Raw genomic sequence first — 18,335 nt, forward strand, 5'->3', positions numbered from 1 at the left:
GATTCACAAAGCGTCCGATCGAACATCCGTAGAGTCCGCGAACATCGCCAGCGAGCAGTGTGACGCGGGCCCTGGTAATCCAGCAAGATGTCGCGTCGTCATTTTTATCGCGGGCGGTCAACGAAGCAGATACTCGGCGTCGGATTAAGAAAGAGCGACGGGCAAAGCCCTCCCCCTCTCTACCCCCCCTCCCCCCGGACACGGTGGAAATAAAGAAAGGAAACAGAGCGGGCGCGGGCCGGGGTCTCATTTAAATGTACGATACCGCTCGCCTCTTATCGCATTATAGTAAATACGGACTATACTCGTTCCGGCGGAAACGAGGGGAGAACGGCTGCACCGCTGATTGCAAATTGACTTCGCTACCGAAATAATACCGGGCGAGCCCGTTACCTTGCGATTCTTATTGCACCGAGTTCGTTACGGTTATTCTTTTTCTCTTGTCCGCTCGCTGTTTCGCTACTCCTACCTTACTCGCGCGCGCGCGCGTGTATGTTTCGCTTGCCCTGTGTTTAAACGTACGTGTACGCTTTTCTCTCTGAGCCACCACCCCTCACTCCCATCCCTTCGTCCTCGCGCGCGAGTTTCGCTTACCTTCCTTTTTCTCCCCTTTCCCCTTTATTTTCCACCCGCTCCTCGCTCCTCGCCCATCCCGTCCTTTTTTCAACTCCATTATTTACCTTCAGTCTCCTTTTCCTACGTTTCTTTGTAGCGGACCGTTTGTCGAGAATGTTGTAATCCAATTTATTCTCTCGCTCCTGCCACGTTTTTACCCTTTCTTTCTTCTTTTCTTTCTTTCTTTCTTTCTTTTTTTTTTTTTTTTTTGCTACAACCACCCACCGCCACGTTTGCACCCTTCTTTCATTTTGACTCGCTACTTATCGATATACGGTTTAGAGATTTTCGCCATCTCGCGTGATTTGAGTGGTTTGACGGTGTTTGTCGTTGTTGGTAACTGACGGTTTGAGGGGAAAGTTTGGCTATGTATCGTTGAGTCGAGGTGGATCTCTACTCGAGAACGTGAGATTGTTATCTCATGGTTGGTCATCTGAGGACCACATCAACTGATATCGTAAATTAACGACAGAGGAGTGATAATTGTAAATTTTCTTGTTTTAATTTTTCTCAGAATCGACAGTTGTCTGTGTTACTTTCGTATGGTAAAACATTTAAAAGATTGACCACTAAATAGACCAGAAAGATTTTATTAAAAGTGCAGTTGATCAATTCGACTTCCGCGAGTCCCTGTTACAACAATTACAAAATTCTACAATAAAAATTCCGAAATTCTTTTGTATATCACGTGATATTATCCTTTTCAACTGAATGCAAACAAAATTTTGTTTCTTTTCAAGTAGAAATCTCTAGATTGTTAAGTGCACAAATTATTCGTGCAACCGCGTAGAATTTGAAAAGTTTCATCGTTTCGTCGGCGATGGGAGAGAAAAAAGGAATTGGCAGAGATTTCGAAACGCGCGACGCTCGGTGCCAGTCTAGCTTTGTTTTCCGAGGTCGGTTGAACAACGTCCAAACAGGAATTTCCTAGAAAGTTCGCGCTGGAAAAATCCACCGACGCGGTGCACTGCCGCGCAATTTCACCGCGCGCGTAATTTGAATGCGTTTCACGGTCGCTCGGTTTCGAAAACAGATTCTGTGATTTTTGCAGCGCGTACCTCCTGCTGGAAACCTTTTGTTTTCTTCGCCATCCACGATAAATAAACTTACCTCCCCCACTTTGGATTAATTTTCTCGCGTATCGAGAGGAACAAAAGAGAGAATTATTAGAGTTTGTACGAATTGTAAGGATTTAATAGGTACAAAGTGTATTTATTTTCTACGTGCCTGATTTCTGATCCAAGTTTCGGCATTCGTAGCTTTCTCGAATATCAAATAATAATAATATTAGATTTATACTCATTAAATTTGTCTTTTTAGTTTTAGTTAATCGTATCTTTTTGGAACAGTGTTACGAGCAACTTTTACTTCATTTAATCGAAAAGTTCCTAGTTTCATAAAAAAAAGAAAAAAAAAATTCATTACCTGAAATTGAATTCTGAGAGAGTATAACGAAATAATTGGTCGTGCAGCTGGCATCAGACCTCCGCGTTAAATCTCGTTTAATTCTTAGGAACCGAATTGCAAAACGACTTGTTAAATCCACCGCCCCGTTCGGCCACCGTTCGAACACCACCCGGAACGAAACAAGATTCCGCCGTGTACCGAGAACGAAACGTTGCCCGAATCTCCATTTAAACCACACTTAAAACCGTCCATTATCCTAAATGCGAGCGCGGAGAAGCCAGAGGGAGCGGAAGGTCGCATTTTGCAGCGGGGCATGTTCGTGTAACGAGCCAGGAGGGTTTCGTTCGCGAAACGAGGGTCCTGTGCATCGCCGCCGATAAACGCGTCGCGCCGCGTCGGCCCGCGTTGCGAAAACGTTTAATCGACAATCACGGCTCGATTGTCGGCTGTCCTATATTACCGCCTTAATTGCGGCACATTAATTATAATGGTATGATTATTGGGCCGTGAGCGTGATTACCCTTGCCCGTCTCATCTGCGCCGATTAGGCCGTCTTTGTGCACACGCTCGGATCGACCCGGTAACTAATGTCGACACCGGCTGGACGCTGCCGTTCGATCACCTGTCAGGCTTCGGTGATAGCTTCATTACGCAGCCACGTCTCTGTGTGTGTGTGTGTGTGTGTGTGTGTTTATGTGTTTGTGTTTGTGTGTTTGTGTGTATGTTCATGTCCTAACTTCTATCTTTGATATTTCCACTTTCTCTTTCCTTCCTTTTTTTTTTTTTATAATTAGAGAAAAAAATTGGGAGAATTTTTTGGAATATTTTCGTGAGGCTAACTGAAAAAAGTTCTCCCTTTTTTTTTTTTTTCAATAGTGAAAATCGGAACCTCGTGCCTTTGATATTTCCACTTTCTTTTTTCTTTCTTTTTTTTTGTATAGAAAAGAAAATTGAGAGAATTTTTTGGAATATTTTCGTGAGGCTAACTGAAAAAATAAAATCCCCATGCCGTTGATATTTTCATTTTCTTTCCCCTTTTTTTTTCAATAGTGAAAATCGGAACCTCGTGCCTTTGATATTTCCACTTTCTCTTTCCTTTCTTTTTTTTTTGTATAATTAGAGAAGAAAATTGAGAGAATTTTCGTGCCTTTGATATTTTGATTTTCTTTTTCCCCCTTTTTTTTTATAATGAGAAGAAAATTAGAAGAGTTCTTTGAAATTTTTTGTAGGACGAGAACACAGTAGAATATCGTGTTTTAAATATTTCTGTATCTACGAGGTGCAAGTGTTATGCATAAAATTCTTCAAGACGTTCAATTCTTTAAAGTTTCATTCGAACGAGGGGAGAACGCGATATTTTAAAATTGTGTTCAGGACACATTTACATATATATCGGGCGCTTCGATCGTATTTAAATCTGTTTACGGATTCGTTTCACGACTTTTGTCTCATAACCAGAGAGTGTGTAAATCAAGCGTAAGAAGTGGCGAGATGACGCAACCTCCTCGACAGCACTTAATCTGGAGACCTTCAAACCGAATTTCATATCGCGCAAACACCGGAGAGAACGCTCACTCCGCCACCCATAAAACCTTGCCCACCTCGAAAGTCACTCTAAACCGCTTTTCATCCCGTCGACTGAACAATTTGCCCAAGTCAGCATCCGGCCTCGCGCCAAACTCTCGGTGTCTCAGTTCATCAAGCCATCGTCTTGGCCCCCTCCGTCTCTAAGTCCTTTAATTATCCGCGGCAAACTGGCCGAGAAATATTTCGCGTGGAAACGTCCGTCGACAAAGGACGTCGCTTCTGGAAGGATCAGCGAAACACGGTGACCAAAGAAGGAGAGATAGTCAAAGAAAGAGACAGAGAGAAAGAGAGAGAGAGAGAGAGAGAGGGAGAAGGAATTCTCTCTGAAGGAATACGCAAGGACGCGGAAAGGTGGCACGGAACCGCGATGAGTACCTCCTCTCCAGTTCAAGTTCTCCGCTGCTGGCCGAGAGATAATGGCCTGGGTTTAGTCCGCACAAAGGGAGAACTGTGGCCGTAGCTCGCGACACTTGTGCGCTACGGCTTAAGTTTCGTAATACCAGGCCGAGCGGCCGTGATACACCGTACACGTTAGGCGGACACTTAATGCAATTTGCATATCTTCGGCTTAAAGAAACCGACCTTTGGTCGAGGGCCGGCTGTACACCGTCGTGCCTCAGTGCGCTTTGTTTTCATTGCTCCGGGGCTTGCGAGCCGCGCTGATGAAAATGGCTCTCGCCCTGGAATACGCTCGGCCGGTATTTTCTTCCGCTCTTTTTTTTTCTTTTTTTTTTCAATTCTGCAACGTGGACAAACGGTTTTAAGGAAATTGTGGTCCGGAGGTTTGTTGGAATTGAACGCGGCGTCGGATGGATCGGGAAGTTTTGCGCGATATGGAAATATCTCGCGACGTATTGGCTGATGAAAGTGCTCTTCGTTGCCTCTTTGTTTTTTTTTTTTTCTTTTGTTTGTCGAAATTTGGATTTGCAGCTTCTTGCTCAAATAAAATTCGCCAGCTTTGGATTTTTATTACCGTGAATGCATCTCATTGAACGAAATTGCAACAAAGTGTCTGTTGAAACATTGGAAATTAGGATTGACGGAAAGATTTATGGAAATATCTCTGTGTCTTGCTCGACAGCAGCTGTTGTTGTAAGATTTTCTGATACAGAGAGATACAAGAGAGTGTACGATTCTGCACAAACGATGATTGACTTTATATTTTTTCATATAATCAATCACAATCGCAAAAGCTGAATTTTACATTTGATATATCAAGAAATATCATTTGTTTGTCAACGTCATTTTATTTAATTCGAATTGATCGAATGCGTTAACTTTTCTTTAATGACGTCAAAAATGACTTTTCGTCGACCAAAGCAATTTTCGAAAATGACTCGACGATATTTACGATGCGATTTTTATTTAATGCGCTTGGAATCTCGTGCGTGGAAGGGGCCTTACTGTTTGGCGAACGAATTCATTTACGGTCGGCGTGAACCAGCGAGAACTTCATTCATCGAGCGATGAAACGCGATATTTTTCATAAAAATCCTCGGCGAGTCGACCGCGCGATTCCGAATATCTTTTGCAGAGGGGAGAATCGTTCGATTCCGCGTAACGGCCAAACAAAACCGCTATGTAAATCGCGTGCACTCTCGCTCGCGTATTTTGCTAGATTTTTCGCGTGCGCGGCCGTTTTATTTTTGCAAGTTTATGTATGGACGACGCGGGGCGGAAATTCAAATTTCCATGCGATTCGCGTCTTACGCTCGGCTCGAATTTCGTCTGTTGCGAGCGTTCGATAATAGCGACGATCCTGAAGCGAATTTCGGTTTATCCACTGTTGGTGAAACAGCCAATATTATTTCGAGAATTGGCTTCGAATTTGCACTCGTTAGAAGATTGACGGGCCAATTTTTCAGTGATTTTCGTCCCATATTTGATTTGATTTTTATAATTCAGGTATAAAAAATCGAAGCGAAATAAACGAAGAAGAGTAGATAGACGTGGAAGCTTAACTTTTCAGTTTTTGCACTGAAGTGAGACTTCTAATTTTTTTTTTTTTCAGTTATTGCGCAATAACTGTTCAATTCGTGATATATCTCACGTTATTAACATTGTTCGTTTCTGTCACGAACTTGACAACGATCGAGGAATTTCGAAAGTATCAATCCTTCGTAAATCGCCTCTCACGATGGTGAAAAAAAGAGGAAGAAGACCAAAAAAAAAAAAAAAAATGAAATAATAACGAACGACGGGGATAGCAAGAAGAATTAGCCACCGATCCGAATTTGTCGATGCACGATGTCAGATAAAGTATTCCATAAATCTTCGTGACAGGACGATCGTCAATATTAACAGTGTCACAATTGACCGTTAGTGCAAACTTCGCTGTACCGCCGGCCGAAGATAAATTTAACGCGTACGAGGAAATTGAAAATGGTTTATACTGTCGAATTGCAAAAAAAAAAAAAAAAAAAAAGAAAAAAGAATAAAAATTCGAAGGAAGAGAAAAAAAAACCGGGGAGGATATCGTCGATCGTAATTGTCAGCACATAGAGTTTCGAGCCTCTATTCGGCTGATAACACATATCTGACAGGATAGAATCCTGACAGTGCAGCTGCCGAAAGGTAAACAAAATTTGCGAAGCTCGAATATTGGAATCTATCGATCGTATACATGGGTGCTTGAGAGAGAGAAAGAAAGAGAGAGAGAGAGAGAGAGAGAACATTATTTCGAAAATGTTTTCGAACACGTCTACCACCATTAATTTCAATTTGATTAAAATTTTTGTTTGCCCGCTGCTCGAAATTTTCGACGCCGTTCTGTCTCGCCCGGAAATAATGACTGTTCCGAATGGCGGATAAAAATAAAGTGGTCGGAATCTACTCTCATCGAGGCACGTGGACGCTCAGTTTTGTTTGGTAATATTGCCAATGTTTCGTTTAACTGCGGATAATTTCGTCTGCGTGTGTTCGTTGCATGTTTCGATTTATGAATTGGAAGGATATATGTGTTTAACGAAGAACTGGGACATTTTTAATGGTATCTCGTTTTGAACTCTCATAAATTATCGTTCTCTTGCAGTCGAGAGTCTGTGTGTTGACAGTTACAGATGGAGGTGGTCAGTAATTTTTGTGATTAGTCGTAATCTATAAATTTAATTTTTCATTGAAGATACACAGAAGTGTATTATTTACTTCGCACGAACATCCTTTCATCTTTTTTTCTCTTATAATTACTAGATTCTAGAATCTAGTTTCATTCGCTAAGATCATTGACCTACAACTGAAAATGAAACATTAACTACTACAATTCACTCTTCAAACATCTTTCGAAAAAGCTACAACTGTCTTAATTCCCTACACGCGATATCTTAAATAGAAGCAAAATTGTGTTGGGCCTTGAAATTCACAAATAAAAAGTATCGGAAAATTTCGAAAATCCAACTCGTTCAATCCCCTCACCTTAGACGCAAACGTTAACTCTAAATTTGAAAGACAATGTCCAGGAAAATCCTTGTCCGTCGAAATAACTTCGACGATTCTGGGCATTGACTTTCCATAAAAAGGGAAACGGAAGGAGGAACGATACGCGGAGAAGAAATCGTGCTGGAAGCGAAGGACGGGAGATCGGGTGGCGAGCGTCGAGAGAGCATGGATAGGATTTTAGAAGGGTTGCAAGAGTAAGGTAAACGATATTTGCGAAGCTTGGGGGATCGATAGCAATTTAACCACCCCTCGCCATTCTGTACGACCGCTTCTCGCCGCTACATCTATGTACCTTCCTTCGTAGGTCCACCTGCAGCAACCAACACCAGCATCATCACCTTCCTATCTACCACTTTCATCCTCTCCCTCTCTCCTTCTCTCTCCTTCTCTCTGGATGGGTTTTGCACCGTGGCTCAGTCGGAACTCATCCATATACATCGCGAAAATTAATATCTGGGCTTCGTTCGCGCGTTGAATAAACTCGGTTGCGCGGCCGGTTCCTTCTAGCTTCCTCCTTCGTTTCTCATCCCCCTTGCCCGTTTCTTCCGGGCGGCGATGATCAACCCCTTGTCTTGGAACGATGGCTCGCCCCCTCCCGTTTCTACCCCGCTGCAGTGCATTGCTGATCGCGCCACCATGCGAAGATAAAACGGTCGCGTTTGTTAATAATCTCGCGATGGAGCTTTAATTCTGGATCGCCATTACGGGCCGGTTCGTTGCTTCGTCCCACCTTTTGTTTCCTTGAAATTACACGACTGTTCCTGATCATACGGCGTGCGTGGTATTTTTCCCTCGTTCAGATGTGTTGTTTAGATCTCTTTTTTTAGTTCCGTTTGCTTCGGTACTTTTCCTCCCGGATCGCGATGACGTTGATGACGTGCTCGGGGAATTCTGGGTTGGATTAGGTAATTGAGTTTTCTTTTTTTTTTTTTTTGGCAAGCGAGCTGCAAAGAAAATGTTTTCGTCTCTGTGACGGAAGGCCAAAATATCGATTCGATTGTGAATTTTATTAATTTTAGATTGTTGTTAGGAACACAAACGAAATGGTAATAAGCTACGTAATAAAGTAAAGATGTTTCTTAATAAAACGGACAACTCGAGGATTGAACGATTTCAGTTCACGAAAGGAACCGATCTAACTTCAATTGTTCTTCCATTTTTATAAATCTTTTATAGCAGAATTCATATAGCTGCGTGTCATTACGCGATGGGTTTAAACGTATTATTTGTAGAATAAATGATCAACGTATCGCTGTTTCACGAGATACGCGTTTCCAATGATTTATTCCAACGTCGAAACCCTTTCTCCCGTTTCTTTCCGAATTTTATTCAGCCCGTTTCGCGTGCGCATCTCGCGCGTGTGCGTGCGAACGTTTTGTGCCCGCGCGCGATTCATCGATCTCTCGTAAGCGCGGATAACGGTCCAGCATGGCTGGGTCCGCTTATATTTACATATTTAACTAACCCAACGGCGCAGGCATTAACGCAAACGCGGCCGGATAATCTGGAATATGTTAATCCGCCGCGAGATGCATACCGTCGCTTTGAATTAACGCGGAACGCCCGCTCTACGACGCGAATCGTGTACACGGTCGATGTCGATGCCGACGAATATGGTACGTAATGCTTTGTGTACGTACCTCTGCGTCAAATGCATAATTGTGTCGGCAAAAGTGGCTACGGATATCGTATGTTTTTCGTCGTGAATTATCTCGAATATATATCGCCACCCCCTCGTGTATTACGATTTCTCTCTTCTTTCCTTATTTTTTGTACCAATTGTTGTACAATCAGCTGGATTTTTCAGAATTCTTTTAAACGTGGCTCGGCGTTGTGAATTAGACTCTACTAGATCTGGAATTATTACAATTACGAACTAAAATTTTATATTATTAAACGAAGTTTCGTGAATTTTTTTTTTCAGAAGTAAAGTTTGCCAAAAGAGGGGGAGGACTTCAGTTTTATCTAAAAGTCAAATTGGGAGAAATTTACAATTATTTGATACGTGTATCATTTGAAACTTTAAGCTGAGCAATCCATCTGATCTATCTGGGTTCCATTTTTTTGAATTACATTCGTAAAAATATATATTTGCATCAACATCCACTGTCTGTGGATAATACAGCCATTGTCAAGTTTACAATCAATATACATAACGTGCGATTTTCTTTTTTTCTTTTTACTAAACTGTGACGAGAACAACAAAGATACGTCTCGCGATTCTCATGATAAAAACAGTAAGGGTGTGCTTCGCGATTTCTTGATCTGATCGCGGTTGACGACGCGGTATAATCGAGTGAACCGAGATGGTCGTAACGAGGGTCTGACAAGCGCGAGAGGGTGGGACGGTGGGAGGGGGGGAGGGGAAGGGAAGACAGAGTTTAGGTCGCTTAGCACGACGAGCTACGTAACCTAAAATCCACAGTCAAAGTTTGCTGCCACTTGGCAGCAGTTGTCCTCGGATCGCGAAGGCCACCTAAGGTCTCGAGAGATCCTCCACTGGCTGCTAGTTCTCGTAAGAGTGCTCTTCAGCGTTGTTGTCAGTGCGCCGAGGAATATGCGAAAGCGACACTCGTCTCATACCCGAGGAGTTCTCGTTTAACCCTCCCAGCACCGTTGCCTAACTTTAACCCCTCCCTCCCCTTCTACGTCGCATCCTGACAACGAAAAATCATCGATCAACTCCCGGTGATCCATATCGCGATTAAATTACAGATTGCGTCGTGCATCGTATACGTTCCCTTTCAGTTGCTTTCTTAGAACTATTTTATTTTATTTTATTTTATTTTATTTTTTTTATTTTATTTTATTTTACTTTATTTTATTTTATTTTATTTTATTTTATTTTATTTTATTTTATTTTATTTTACTTTATTTATTTTATTCTTTTTAGCAGAATTTGTCTTTGGGCAAATTTTGACAAATAGTTTTTGGAGAATTTTTTTAGATTGAAAAATGAAATTTAAGAGTTTAAGAAATGAAACTTGATCTCTGCCATTTAATCTTTTAACAGGTATTATTACTTGGAGCAATAGGTGTATCTTATAGATTTTCGCATCTTTGATCCTTAGACGAGATTCAAGATCGTAACGATTTAAGATTTAATTATTCAGCTTCGAAAGTTTTCAGTCCAATTAAATTTCCTTTTCGATCTCTGTCGCAAAGAATGCATTATGAAATACAAAATAAATTTCAGAGACTACACGATATACAAATTAGGTTTAGTAATTATGCACGCATATAATTATAAGCACTTATACAGCACGTTAAAAATTCGTACGCGCTTTTAGTTAATACTTGAATTGCATTTACCAATTATCGCTGATAAAAGAAAATTGTAGGAGCAGCTGTAGGAGTCTCGCGAATCATATTGTAACAAACAAAGCTAATTATTTTTGAACTATGCCCTTCGTAACACGCGAAGAATCTTGTCCATCTGTCGGCAACGTTTGCCAACCTCGAGGTCGAGCAACCTGGCATCGACGAGCGTGATTTCGTCTCTGCGTGTTGCATGGCTATAAAAATAAGAGTGGGAGGCGAGCGTGTTCACGGAAATCAGGAAAATCGTCCCGTCCACGTGTAGTTGCTCTTACTAATTTTTCACCTCGATTTGTTAACCTCGTTTCTTGGCATTGAGTTCTCGAAGAACTCTTATCTCGATCTTAAACTTAGTATCATCATAATTCTCATTATTCAACGTTGCTTTCGCAAGAATGATTTTATTTTTCTTAAGAAGAGTTTTAAAATATTTAGAGGGTACTAAAGAAAATGTTGGAGACGAATCTTGGGGAAAAATAAACCAACGGTACTTCCATTTGTTAAAAACTTTCAAATAATAAAATAATTAAAAAGAAAATAAAATAAATAGTTCGATTGGTATGAATTACGTAATTTTATAAAATAGCAAAAGGATGTGCAAAATGGAGATGTAGAAATCGTATTTCGAGATTTCGAAAATTGGTTTCAACGATCGTGTATTATATTTCCTAAATTGCTGCCAATTTATTAACTCTACAATTGTTTAATTGACGATATTAGATGACGACAGAATTTACAGGGCGTGTTCTCTTGTTATTTTTCAGGCAATGGGAATTTAGAACTGTTCGATAGTGAGAGCGGGCCGGACCTCACACTATCACCTCAGACCTTCACGTCGACGGCGGAGGCCTTCATCAATGACAATAGCGATAGTCTTGGTGTTCCAGGAGACAACGATACGGGTGAGTGTTGTTTCCAGTTCTACTTTCTCACTTGCGGGAAATTTCCAGCGCGCTGTCTGACCACTGTCGCGCCTGTTCTACTTGAGCTCCACGCTTCAAATGGATACCGCATCTGTCAGATCTTTCTTCAAAGTATGAACGTTTATTAAAATGTTCATCCGTTATTTAAAGCTGAGTAATAAATGAGTGACAGATTAATTGAGTAATAACTGAATGATTTATATAAGATTTGGGAAAACTGTAGAAATTTAATTTAAAGAATCAGAATTTCCACAAACTTTTTAACTAGATGTTCTGCTGATTAAATTACGATTATTATTAGTTTGAAAGCTGGCATAATATTAATATTAAAATCTCGACTAATTCAGTCTAATTGTCTGCTTCTCTGAATAATCGGTAAATTATTATTATTACTAATTTGAAATTTGATGTTACATATCATCGTCGATTCGATCTAGCCGAATTTTCTAAAATGATCGTTACACATTAACTTGATAATTCCCGCGACATTTGTCCAGAAATCTCGGCTAACTCAAATCCAGCCGAATTTCTCTGTTTTCACGTAGCAATCTGAGAGTTAAACTGCTATTAATTGGAAAGATTGATACGAAATCTCGAGGCCAAATTTTCTCTGCTTCGACGAACGTTACTACATCGAACCTAGAAACCAGAGAACGATAATTTCTCTCTCTCTGAAATAGTTTATACTTATTCCACTTTGTTCGTTTCATTTCATTGTCATCAAAGTCATCGTTGAAGATCGCAACGACGGTCGGTCAGACAGTTCTAAAGATCTGCTTAGGCATCCACTCGACCGATTAACCATCGCCTAATGAAACGGTGATAAATCAATGGATCGGGAATCGCGACGCGAAAGATTTCGAAACGTTTTAACTGGAAGACCCCCGCCGCGTGTTTCCTGGTCGCCTTTAATTGAAACGGCCGAAAGGGGGGCTGGCGCGGGGGGAAGGAGGGACGACCGATCGTTTAGAGTCGTTAGGCGAAGGAACCGAGGACAATGCATTAGCGTAATTGTTGCGCTGCTCGTCAACGGGCACAGTTGAACAGTTAGTTACAACTAGTTCGAACAAGTCCGGGGGAGGCTATTTCCGTGCGTGCACCACGCTACATAATACCCATTGTTCCCGGCAAGTATAAGGGGACTGTGCCAGTTGTACACCGGCTATAAAATGTCCGCATTGTTTCCTGGGGGACACGGTGCACGGTAATCAACACGCCTTTCCAAGCGGTGGAGGGCACAACTTAATGTACTGATTGAAACCTTGCCTCGTTCGCATTTCGCCTTCGTACGAACCGTGCGTGCCCGTACGTCGTGTATCTTGAACGAGATCGTTCTCCATTCAACATGAATCAAGATGAAACAACCGTGGAAGTTAGTTCCAAGGGGTGGAAATTGTCTAGGTATTTGAAATGAAATGAAATGAAAATTAAGGAATTTAGAATCGTTTGATAATTAGTGAATGTTTTTTTAATAATTTCGTTTAATTTGGTTGAATTCAAGACAGATTAACGTCGAATTGTCTTGGCATTTACATACCTCTCAACAACTCTCTATCGCGAATTTAAAATTTCTTCTTGACTAACCGATTCACGCGTTTAATATCAACGGACAGAATTTAATGAATGGCGCTCTCCATTATATAGATTCATTCACTTAATTCTTGCGAATATAAACAAATTAAATTAAATCGTGCAGTTCTACGTCATTATTGAGATACTAACGAACAACTACACGTGTGTTCGTTGTAACAGTCAAGTAATATAAACACACATATATTGCGCATATATATATATATATATATATCGCTACAGTTCAGTTTAATGCAATTAATTTATTCAAAGGCAGCAACAATGCAACGCCAAACAACAGTATTTGTTTCAACGTTTGGGGACGCTTATAAGAAATTAATTTGCCTCGTTGTAATAAATTATAACAATTTTGCATTCGATTGTCATTTTTCGACGAATTACTCGAGGTCATACGCGTGCAAATTCAGTGGCACGCGGCGACAGTTGAAAGTAGCCGTGTTTACCGATGATTTAAAACACACGTAGGAGATCGAATCCTTCTTCGCTACGATTCGTAATTGCGATAAAATGTAGCGACATGGCGCAATCTCTCTCTCTCTCTCTCTCTCTCTCTCTCTCTCTCTCTCTCTCTCTCTCTGATCCTTTGACGCGCGATTCACTAGGAACAAACGAGCTTCCTGGCCAAAAAAATATCGGATTTCGAGCCAACAGCCGAGCGTGTCGCGCCCCGATGCCAAAACGGTGTCGTTCCCATGGACCGTGTCGAACCCGCGGTTCGATTTGTTTTCTCTCGTCACATTCACGCATTCGTCAAATTGCCCCCCGTTTGTCTTCGGAGTTGCTCGCCTCTCCCTGGAGAGAGAAAAATTGCGAAAAAGACGCGTTAGCGTTCGTGAGTTTAAGAATTATCCTCGACGAATGTCGGAGGAATTGAGAAACAAGTTTAAAAACAATTTTACGGACTCGGTAGGAATTTAATAATAAGAGAATTGCAGGATGACTTGAAAATACCGTGAATGGTGGTTTACAGATTACCTCGTCGGTGAATATTTGAAGTATACTCGTAGGCGGATGACTCAGAAAATTCGTGCGAGTAGAAATTCTAGCTTTATTTCGGTCGACGTATGTCGCGAATGATTTACGGAATTGGTATTCGGTTTTTCGCGTAATGCGAGGTTGGACGGTGGCCAGGTTCTAATTAATGTAGACCGAGCAAGTTTTGTAGACTAGGAGATTTCATTTTTGAGAATAATGATTTACGAGTCGGCCGCTGGTGACTAAGATCGTAATTACGGTTTTGTACGTCATACTCTAGAAGCGCTCGGCAGTCGGATCGACTCGTTAAGAAAATCACTCGATTCCTAAATATATCGCTGAAAGTTGTCGATGAACTGCTCTTCGTTCGACTCGACCACGCCAGCGCGTAGTTACGAGAACTATTGGAGATTTGTTTCGACCTGTAAAATTGCAACGGCCGATCGCCGGGAGTAAGGTCGAAGTTTTGCATGGCCGAGTAAGTTCATTACGACAATTTTGGGGAAACGCAGAAGGTCGACGAGGAACTTGGGAGCCGCAGCTGCGGGCAGTCGCGTCCATGAATAAATTTCACCGTGACGATATGTCATTTGCATATTACCTGCTACGTGACGGCCGAACCTTGCGTCGAATGTCGCGTTAGGGCGAGCCAGATCGAAATGCTCGGACTCCACGGTATTGCGAGAAACTGCGCGATGTTCCTGCATACTGCTGTCGATCCACGGTCGTCCGTACTGACAGACTTTTTTCACGAACAGCGCGAGAAGAAAAGGATGAAACTCGACTTTAAACCTTTTCTAGATCAGTTTGAGTAACTCGAAATTTTACTCTGGTTCACTGCCACGACGACCGACTTTTCTCGAGTGAAAGAGTTAAAGAATTAAAATTGAAAATTTTTAGAATTATCAGAGAGATGAATTATAAGGGATGAGAAAAATTTTCTGTAATCATTTTTAAAGTAACGGCTTTGTTAAACGAATAGATAATATTTTACACAAACGTATAATCTGTAATTTTCTATTCGATATTGATGCTTGAAGCTAGATTACTTTAACAAGCTAAATTTCAATATTCTCGTTAATCAAAGAACATTTGAGATACTCTGAAATAGAAAGTTGTAAATTGGAATGGAAACGTTTGCAAACTTGGATCGCGTAATGGTTGATTTAATTTTATAAAAGAAAGGAATAAAAAATTAAACAATTTCGAAAGCAAGGTGATATTGGCATATTTAGGCAAGAACCAAATTAGAAATTAATTGCTCATTCAACTACAAAAGACCGCTCGATTTTTCCAGTAGAAGAATTATAAATACAAATTCTCCTCTTATGAAAATTTCGTTCAAATTTTCTGAAATTGTGTCAGCAGTCTTATCAATGATCCTACAAATTTTGCCAAATGTCGTCAAACCCTTACTTCCGTCAAATTTCTTTTCTACAACCATCCTTTTATTCTTAAACGCGTTCTATTCTCTTTGCGAAAGACGTAGTAGTGAACTAACGAATGAAGGATTAAGTAAAAATTTCGTCTTTGACAAAGAAGTTGGAAGCATCCCAAAGTCTCTCTCTCTCTTTCTCTCTCGTTTATTCAAATTTTCAACGTTCCTTCTCGCCGAGTTAAGGAACTGCCACCGATAAGAAAATTATTCGTTCGACGATGTTAGAGACGACGAACGTCGGCAAGGACAATCTACATATGAAAGACGACGTTTCTCGACGATAAACGCAGCCTCCTAAGGAGGTTACCAATCCTCTCCCTCCCTCCCACCCTTGGACGACATTGTACCGCGAAATGTCGTCAAGAGCGTCTTTCGTCTTACTCTCTGGCCTTTTTATACCACCCGGCTGCCGTTCGGGGAATATTAATTCCCCGAATTACAACGGCGAGGGAAATAAAAACGTTGTTATGCTAATCCGTGGCCGGACTGATTTTTATTCGACTTGCAATTCAAACGAGCTACATGGAAATCGCGAAACATGCAAATGCTCCAACGTACTTTCCGCCTCGTGAAAGAACACACACACACACACACACACACATGTATTTTTTCGATTTTCTACGTTACGCACTGCGTGGCTACGACTGAACGTGTGGTTGTTTCGTTATGAATCGATTTTTGACACTCTGTCATGAAAGAGTTGACTTTTCTTTTCGAATGTCGTACGTATCATTGATCCACGCTACTTTGTTCTTATAGGACAATATTTAGGCCGACATTTAATTACACGTAAATTCAATGTAACAAATTCGTGAGAACCGCGTTTTTCTTCAAATTGAAAATGCCCTAGAACGGAATTTCGTAATCTCCTTGCTCCTTTCTGAATGACTCAGAAATGAAAGGTGAAGACTTAATTTTCCTCGGAGCGCGACGTTTAATTTCAACTTATAGTTTCGTCGCGCCGCGCGATTAAAAATAATTTTCTACATTTCTATTTTCGTGGTTATTTGTAGATAATTAATTAAAAAATTTTATTGCACTGTTAAATTATTTTCTACACTTCTGTGCTGTAATTCAAGTGTAAATTTCGATTACAAGTCAACATTCACAATCGTAATAAACCTTCGCGTTTCTATCAGAAATGTTCACATTGAGAGTACGTGGTTGCTATGGCATTAGAGAAACGACGTTCCCTGCCAAATAAAATCCACCGATTTCATCGGTGATTCGCGTTCGTCCGGGGCGATTTATTAAACACACCGTCGTGAAGTAGAAAGGCAGAGCGTCGGTATCCCGTGGTGTTCGTATTAAATTCAGCGCAAGACGCCCTGGCTCTCGTAATAAGACATCAGACTGGCACGCGGACGTCACCAAAAGGATGGGCGGAGGAGGAAAAAATACGTCGGAATCGTTGTAGACAGAGGAATATTGCATTCTTGCGTTGAAGCAATTACTCGCGCGCCAAGGTATCGTTCTTCTGTCGCCTTTGCACGTCGCGGGAAAATCTTTCCGCCGTGAAGGGAAAAAGCGCAGGGAGCGGCAGAACACAGAGAGTGGAGAAGAAAGAAGCGAGGAGAAAAGGAGACGGTATTGCTTTCTCCACCGCTATAGAAAATTCGAGGCAAAGGATCGGTGACTAGGAGTGTCTCGTTTACTTTCTTTTTTTTTTTCTCCCCCCTTTTCCACGGTTTCTCTATGCTCTTTCGACACACAATTCTCCGAAGAACTTCATTTCTGGCTTCGAGGCTTGGCTATCTGTGTCTCTCTGTTTAAAATTAAGACGTTCGCCACTTCTCCCGATGGCACTTTTCCATTCTACGCGAAATTTTAGATTTAGCTGATCACTTTCTATCTGGACACGTTTAAATTTTCGGTTCAGATTGTTGATTTCGAGAGTAATCGATAATTAATTTCAGCCTGTAGTTGCGTGTCTTTTATCTCGCTTCAATTGAGATATTTCAGTGCAAAGTGTGAAATGGTTCTTTGTCGCGCTCGCGAAAAGAATGAAAGGTAACTGTATTTATTTCCATCATATTTAATACAATGTTCGTCATATTTGAAGATCAGAATGTATAATTAAAGCGCACGTCCCTCGCGCAACTTAAATTATTTGCCATAATTACAAAATCTTGGTCGAATATTTCCCCGTACAAAAGGCTACTCGACGTTCGAAAATTATCCACGACGTGGATCAGAATTGATCTCAAGTTTCCCTCGACCATCGGACCATAAATTTCGTTACGTTCCGACAGCGGCTTTTGTTCAAGGGCAGTTTTAAATTTCAACTGTTACAACCTGCCACGAACGTAACAGCGAAAAAGGACAGTTTTCATAACTTTCGCTCGATGAAATCTCAACAGTCATCTCGGTTGTAAGCGCGGGTTCACGCCGCCGTACACCGAGGGTGTCTATCTGCCGCTTTTTTTTTTTTCTCCGATCTTTTTTCTTTTTTCGTTTTTTTTTTTCCCCAGCCGGCGCGAATCTGATTGTGTATCGTGAAACCGAGTTTCTCTCTTCGTTGGCCAGCTTTTTTCCCCGCTGTTTTTCTCGTTTTTCCTCCACGGGAAAACGCGTTCCGTCCTTTTTCTCCGGCGTTTCGGCCTCGCGATTCACGTGATTCAGCTTTCGCGCCCCGGGTTTTCGTTGTTTTCGCCGTGCTTCGGAACTGCAACGACGATCTCGTTTCAGGAGGTGTCAGTTTCAGGAGCGCGCGGAACGGCGCGGTTTTAATGGAAGCCCCGAGAGCGGGAGATGCGTCTCGATATCTTCTCGCGGACCATCGATTTTTCCTTTTGTCCACCTTTCTCCAGCGTCCCTCCGCGCGTCCAACTTCGCCCTCATTGTTGCTCTCGGTTTTATTAAAATGCGGTTGCTTGCACCTTTCACTCCGCGGGCGGTGGAGTCGCTCGACTCGTTCTCGATTCTTGATTCTGTTGTTTGAGAAGATATCCTCAGCGGAGCACACTTTATTTTCCGTGCATTTACGCATCGGTCTGTTCTCGAAATTCGGTGAAAAATTGTGAAATAGATTCCCTGTGATTTTAATC

General features: G+C 41.5%; 1 protein-coding gene across 1 annotated transcript in view; it reads left to right on the forward strand.

The window, feature by feature from the left end:
- The window catches only part of LOC122535449 (zinc finger protein 541-like), a gene marked incomplete at its 3' end in the record, with an annotated part of 141,341 nt that overhangs the window by 25,933 nt on the left and 97,073 nt on the right, over window positions 1–18,335 (forward strand). The window contains exon 3 of the mRNA XM_043666991.1: window positions 11,127–11,264. Within this exon, the coding sequence (XP_043522926.1) occupies window positions 11,127–11,264 (138 nt within the window). The remainder of the gene's footprint in view (window positions 1–11,126; window positions 11,265–18,335) is intronic.

This window comes from Frieseomelitta varia, unplaced genomic scaffold, assembly GCF_011392965.1.
Source record: "Frieseomelitta varia isolate USP_RPSP 00005682 unplaced genomic scaffold, Fvar_1.2 scaffold_725, whole genome shotgun sequence".
Taxonomy (NCBI): Eukaryota; Metazoa; Arthropoda; class Insecta; order Hymenoptera; family Apidae; genus Frieseomelitta; species Frieseomelitta varia.